This window comes from Cephus cinctus, unplaced genomic scaffold (genome assembly GCF_000341935.2).
Source record: "Cephus cinctus unplaced genomic scaffold, Ccin1 Ccin1_scaffold0345, whole genome shotgun sequence".
NCBI classification, from domain to species: domain Eukaryota; kingdom Metazoa; phylum Arthropoda; class Insecta; order Hymenoptera; family Cephidae; genus Cephus; species Cephus cinctus.
Window position 1 is genome coordinate 205,526 of NW_014333037.1, and position 6,603 is coordinate 212,128.

General features: G+C 44.0%; 1 protein-coding gene and 1 long non-coding RNA gene across 2 annotated transcripts; both read left to right on the plus strand.

The window, feature by feature from the left end:
* The first annotated feature begins 1,915 nt into the window (after positions 1-1,915).
* Positions 1,916-2,747, plus strand: LOC112494250. Its single transcript, XR_003059503.1, has 3 exons — positions 1,916-2,364; positions 2,454-2,513; positions 2,591-2,747. It is a non-coding gene; the product is annotated as an uncharacterized LOC112494250 (long non-coding RNA).
* Positions 2,748-3,102: 355 nt separating this feature from the next.
* LOC112494253 lies at positions 3,103-6,229 on the plus strand. The gene is made up of 3 exons (XM_025084332.1): positions 3,103-3,803; positions 4,757-4,856; positions 4,980-6,229. The coding sequence occupies exons 1-3, from the start codon at positions 3,780-3,782 to the stop codon at positions 5,372-5,374; spliced, it is 519 nt and encodes a 172-aa protein (XP_024940100.1). The 5' UTR covers positions 3,103-3,779; the 3' UTR covers positions 5,375-6,229.
* Positions 6,230-6,603: the final 374 nt, after the last annotated feature.

Consider the following 6,603-nt stretch of genomic DNA (forward strand, 5'->3'; position numbering starts at 1 on the left):
GTAGTTGAGAGATATAAATTTGGTACAAAACCAGTACCAATTTTCTATAGAAAGCATATTAACAATAGCTCGTCAAAAATAATCACGGTAAAAGCTTAATAACAAACATACAGCATTAGAATACTATGAGCACGTGCAAAGTAAGTACTTTGGAATTCCTGGCACGGACCCGCCAAGTAGTACTCGGTGGTGGTGGTGGTGGTTGGTGGTGATGGTGCTGGCCCCGTATTAACGCCGTCCATAGCAGTGCTATAACCATGAAATTTCCTACTTTTGTTAAATGATTTTCAGTAAACGATATAAATACATATGACTCCTTCGTGAGAACAACTGCCCTCAGTAGCTTAATCTCTTCATCCAATGATGAACTAGACTGAAAAGTTAATAGAAAATAACTCACAATATTCTCTCCCGCAATATCCTTCATAGTAATAAAATAAACATGAGACGTGTTGCGTCTTGTTTCCTTATAACTATTGAAGAACTACTATATTTGAGTGCAGAACTCATATTAGTACTCATGGTTTCCGGATGGAAGCCGCGTCTGTGTTCAGCTTCATGCCGACGTTTCGCAAACGTTTCAGTCTGCATCTTCAGGTCTAGGAGGCTCCGATACTGAAGCTCCCTGTTGTCAGGAAGTCTTAATATACCTATGATTGCTCATGCGGATCAGTGCTTCAGCCGATCATAAGTTTGTCAATTAGAAAACCGGGAGGACGGTGTGCCAAATGGGGTTTACTTGATATCCTCGATCCCTATTTAGGTTATCTGGGTGTTTTAATATCTCTAAACCTTCGCGATGTTTTCGGGCGAAGTAACCTGTAGAACTAGCTAGCATTTCTGTCTTTTCATGATCCTCTGAATGTCCAGTGTCCATCCAATGTTCTGCGAAGGCAGATTGAGAAAAATTACCGTATTTGGTAAACCGTTGATGTTCTTTGACCCGTGACTGATTTTCCTCCTGGTTTCACCTATGTACACTTTTCCACAGGAGCAAGGGATTTTGTATACTCCTGGAGCACTCAGTGGTGGTCTACGGTCTTTCGTACTGGGAATTATTAGTCCAATCTTTTTTGGGGGTTTGAAGATTGTATGGATGTTATGTTTCCATAGCACCTTGCTGATCCGGTCTGTTGTACCTTAAAGATACGGTAGAGCTACGATTTCCTGTTGCTCGGCTGATTCATTAGAAGATGGGGATAAATTTTCATTTTGTAGCTAACGTAATACATGGTTAATTTGTTTGCTGTGGTATCCATTCCTACTAAGGGCTTCGTTAAGATGTTTGATTTCTGTATCCAAGTGTTGTGGTTGAGAAATAGTTAGAGCCCGGTACATAAGGGAGTTGATGACAGAGTTTTTCTGAGAAGGGTGGTGATGTGAGGAGGCATGGAGGTAAGTAGTTATACACCACTTCTGGCCGGCACAACAATCCCCCACCACTATCCCCCATGAGTCATGGAGCGCATAGCGCTCTGACTCGCCACGCTGCGCTATGACGTCACCCGCCTCGCCGATGTGAGCAGCTCTCCCTAACCCTCAGCTATGAGGGGATGCCCCACCATGCGGTCCTAAGACCCGAAAATGCCCAGCGGTGTTGCATGTCCCCAGGGGGCGTACTACGGTCGGTAATTAATCACTGACCCCTTGTCGGTACCTTTTTAACAACCCTAAGGAGGTATCGTGGTAAAGTAGAATACGGTTCTTTTTTTGTAAGAAATACCTTATATTATACACGTATCGCACGTATTGGCGATACTTTTTCGATACTTTTAGCTATCAATGGGTGGATATCCAACCCCCTAATATTTTTCTCGGGGTGAATCCTCCACATACCACGTAACTGTTGGAATGATGTTACCCTTCTTTCTCCTTAGCAGCGTAAACTGCTACATGTGTCTCTTATTTGCAACTATGCAAAAAATTAGGGAGCGCAAGTGTAGGAGTGGGTGGAAGGTGGGGAGAAAGATGGTTACCTGTGAGATATCTTCGCAGCATCTCGTCAGTACCTTGGTGGCAATTGCGAGATACAAGTAAATAAAAAAAAGTGGTAATAAAAAAGAAGTGAAAAACAAAAACAGTTTAAAACCAGCGGTAGGTGTAAAAAAAAAATATTTTTCTCGTTTTCAATTTCTACCATTGTTATTTCATCTAATGTTTACCCTGGTTCTAGGATAATTCCGGGAAAAAAGTGGAGACAAAAAAGAAAAGTGGTATCTATAGTGGTGTTAAGATTGTACACATTTTTATTTGATTTGAAAAAATTTATTTTATATCTGGTATCTTTTACCTTTATTTCTAGACATTAGCAAAAAGAAAGAAAAAGCATGAGCTTTCTGTTTACCGCCGGTTGTTACCGAAATTGTAAGTATAATAATTTTTAGGCTTGCACAGATTTTAATTTGATTTTTAAAAAATTTTATACATTAGACACCCTTTATTTTTATTTCTAGCACAACCACCACCATCATCACCGCAACCTGCAATAGCCCCAACAACGCATTACTAGATCGGTAAGTGTTATAATTTTAAGACTACATGGTTTTGTATTTGCTTTAAACATGTTTATTAAAAAACTGAAATGTTACAGATTATGGCACCACGGACGCCTGATATACTGCCCGAGGGGGTTGAGGAACCATTTGAGGGGCCACTGCTAGATGGCATACCGCCACCCTTAAACGCTTTCTTCGCCCCCTTCCATGAAGGGCAGTGTTTTTTCGGTTGTTTGTACGTACGGGGTGTGGAGGAAGAGTGCTACGGGTGCATGCGCGTGCAGCCACCCGAAGACAGGGCAGCGTACACGCCTCATGTAATGCATTACCTACAACTAGATCCTGCAATAGACCTGCGTGTAGGTATATATGTACGCTTGCGAGCTGTGTGTGATGCACGCGTATGCACCCGCAGATTGTATAGCATGTATAAGCTATTGTTGCGACAACCGGGACCTGATATTAAGGCAGGGTGCTGCTGAGGTCCCTCCACCACCCCGGATTTAAATTGTAGGTTATACATATATATATATATATTGTGACGTGGTACTTTGTGCACGTCACAAAAGAAAGAGGAAAAAGGCGAAATAGGAGCTACACCGTGAGGTCCGCAAGGCAACCTAACATTTACGTCGAGCGTGGACTGAATTTAGCGTGTAGAATATTTATTAATTCCCTTCGGGGTCTGTATTTTGAATGTTACTAGTGGTGGTCGGTCCTGTAAGGGAACCGATCGGAGAGAAATAAGAAGCAGCAACGGCCCTGACTACAGCAAAGGGGCCCGACCAGTGCAATCAGCAGCACTGGCGTGACGTAGCTAGCAGGAGGAGGACCAGCGCGACCGCAGAGCACCACGGAGCGAGGCCACCTACGCGGAAGGACGCCGCGAGAAGATTGAAGATTCGGGCAGCATCCGAGGGTTGCAGTGGCGGCCTGGGGCCGTACATCGAGGTATAGGTTGCGGATGAGATTCCCGCCCCGAGAGAAGACACGGCAATCGCCCAGAAGAGGAGAAGATGCGCAGATCTACTTTTCGAGTATCCCATAGACAATTGAAGATCGCGGGCGAATTGGGCCGCGTAGGGACTAGCGGAAATTTGATTGGGCCCAAGGGTAATATTCCTCCGCGCCACTAGGGCACGTTAGTGGGCGAGCGATCGGGTAGCGTCACTTGCGGTGTAGCTAACGTTCAGTACGTGCGTGTGCCAAAAGTGTAGAGTGAAAGTGAAGGAGTGAGAAAGAGAGAGAGAACGAGAGCGAGAACTATGAATCCGGAGAATATGGATGATTTGGCTAAGGCTATTTTGGGTGAGTGACGCTACCGAGCTTCCTAATTTTGTCTGGATCTTCGATCCAGACAGCACGTGTCGCTTTCCGCTTATACGATTGTTGAGATTCAATGGTTGCGAATTCGGTGGCGATCTGGAGGATCCGTTATCTCGCAACAAAATATAGTTTCTAGTTTTTTGTGTTTGTTTATTTGTAGGGCATGTTTGAAGAACCTGCATGCCAATTGTTAATATCCAGTCCACGCTACGCGTAATCGTTCCGGTCGCACGTTATGTAGCCGAAGTGCCGCGCAGTGGTACTTGTTTCTCCTAGCCATATCCGCGGGTGTGAGGAAGGCGGTTAGGGGATTGCGTATTCTTTGACTGATATTTTCAGGAAGGTAATAGGTCTCCGGAGCTGATTCCGACCGTAGGATTAACTGTGAAGGGATAGGCTATACACGCGAGACGCCAATATAAAGATTTAGATTCCTAGCCGGGAATCTAGGAATTCGGTGTAAGGTCAGGGACCGTTAGGATTACCGCGCTCAAACTTGTAAATATTGGAGCCGACGAGTAGGGCACTAGGCCACTCGTCAGCTGACTTTGTAAATATTACTGCTTATACTCGTGGCGCGTGTATTATCTAACGCGCACATTGTTGCGGGAAGTGACCGGCCTCCTAGGAAATAATTCCGAGCGAGGAATTCGGGCTCAGCTAATCCTTCGGGGATTTATTAGTTGTGTCGTTGCATCTATGGTATTTTAGAAGCGGCCGTTGTTCCCATTCACGTTTATTATTTTGGAACTGTTGTTCCATACTGTATTCCGTTATTACGCCTTTCCATTATCTGATTTTCTTTATATTTTAAATTTTATATTTTATCTTCTTTTATTATCTTTTGTCTTATTTTTCTTGTGTTCAATAAATCGGACCCGTTTGTGGGTTCCGTGCTTTTAAACGAAACCTCAGATCTGCTTATTAACTTTCAGGTTAAGTTATTGTCTCCGAGACCCAGGACCCCACCGCACAAGAGCTGGCCGGGGTATCCTCTGGAGACAGCGGTGTATCTCGCGGTACACCTGGTGCCCAGTAATAGAAGAGTTTATTAATCCTTTCTCGCGGTGCCTTTATTTGTGCGATTCGTCGTTACAATATATATGTACTTTTTTTGTAATCCTTAGTTTTACTCTCGTTTTTCACACTTGTTTTTAGAAATGGCCCCACGCTCTGCTATGAGTAGGGATGAGGAGACTCTGGGTGGGAACCGGGCCTCCCCAACGCCAAGGCCCGACGACTTATTCTATGAGGCCCTACACAACGGCCTGTGCTTCCACGGTTTAATTCACGCCTACCGCTGGGAGGAGCTGTGCACCGGGTGCGTAAGCGGGCTAGCGTCGGACGTGCAGCCGTTATACATCCCCCACAGTGTACATTATTTGCTGCTCGACACCGCATTGGTGTTTAACTTGGGGCGGTGCACAACCTGTGCTCCGAGTGTATTGCTCGAGCACGCACCCGGTGCATGCCGAGGATGTGTCCTATTCTATGAAGCCCATAGAGACACCCTGGTGCGGGTTGGGTACGGGGAGGTTACCCTCATTTCTTAAATACTAGTAGTAGTATAGGCTTATATTGTATATATATATTTTTTCTTACATACATATTATTATTAATTGCTTACATTACTTATATATCTAACCTAGATGAGTATTATTTACGCTATATATACATTGCAACCTTATTCGCACGATGCGGTTCTCCGGATCGTGCCAAAAAGGCGGGTTCGAGCCAGAATCGACTGTTAGGAATTTAGGAAAAATATCAGGCGGAACAAATGAAAGTAAGATTTTGTTTTACAAATTACAAAAGAAAAATATATTATCCTGCAACGGAATACAATCAGTGTTAGTGCAGGTTCAGCCTAGAGAATGCTGGATGTTAGTAAGCGAAGAATAGATATAAACGCAAGCGGAAAGTAAGAATGATCATAAATATATACAAAATATTAGTGTTCGGAAAGTAAAGTGTATCAATATGATTGTAAGACGCAGTTTACCTACACGATAGGTATGACGAGAACGGAAATAATAGGTCCGTCTACTCTCGTGTGATTCTATTTTGACTTTTGTTGTTTTTCTATAAATGAAATATGGAATCGTGTCTGAAAGCAGCCTCCGACCAGCGGAATTTGATTACAGAGTTGACCCGTTAGAATATAAACGTCGTGCTGTTGAGTAGTCTTCCACTAGGGAACTCGTGATCGCAGGTAGACGTGATCTTATCTAAAGCAACGTCGCTATCTCGGCGAGGTGAGAGGTCTCATTCGCAAAGTAGCTAGTTGTGCAAGTCTTTAAATAACGTTATGATGGCCTGTATAGCGGAAACGGCAAAATGATCAAATGTATCAAAGTGACGGCCCAACTAAAATGCAGAGATTGATTCTATCTGGCAGAGGAGACGATTTGCTCCCTACCCGAGAGGTTTGCTCGATTACAAGAGTAGAAGTACCTCTAGAAATGATGGTCAAGTGGGACGGTTTGCCCGCTTGCCCGAGACGGTTTGCTCGTTTACTTTACTAAAGGTAACCTAGCTAGCTCAGGTGATAGAATGCTCGAGTCGAGAAACGTCGCCGCTTATATACCCGTCAATGGTAGGCCAGGGGGCCTGAGAGGCGCGGAAGAATTGAGCGTCGCGATGCCTACGAATTGTTATTACTTGATATTTAGGGTTATTCGGGTTAGCGGGATTTTATTATTACCGCGATACGAATATCCTCGGATGTATTGGTTACAATATATATATTTTAACAAAAATGTTACAATGAACTCCTCCCCGT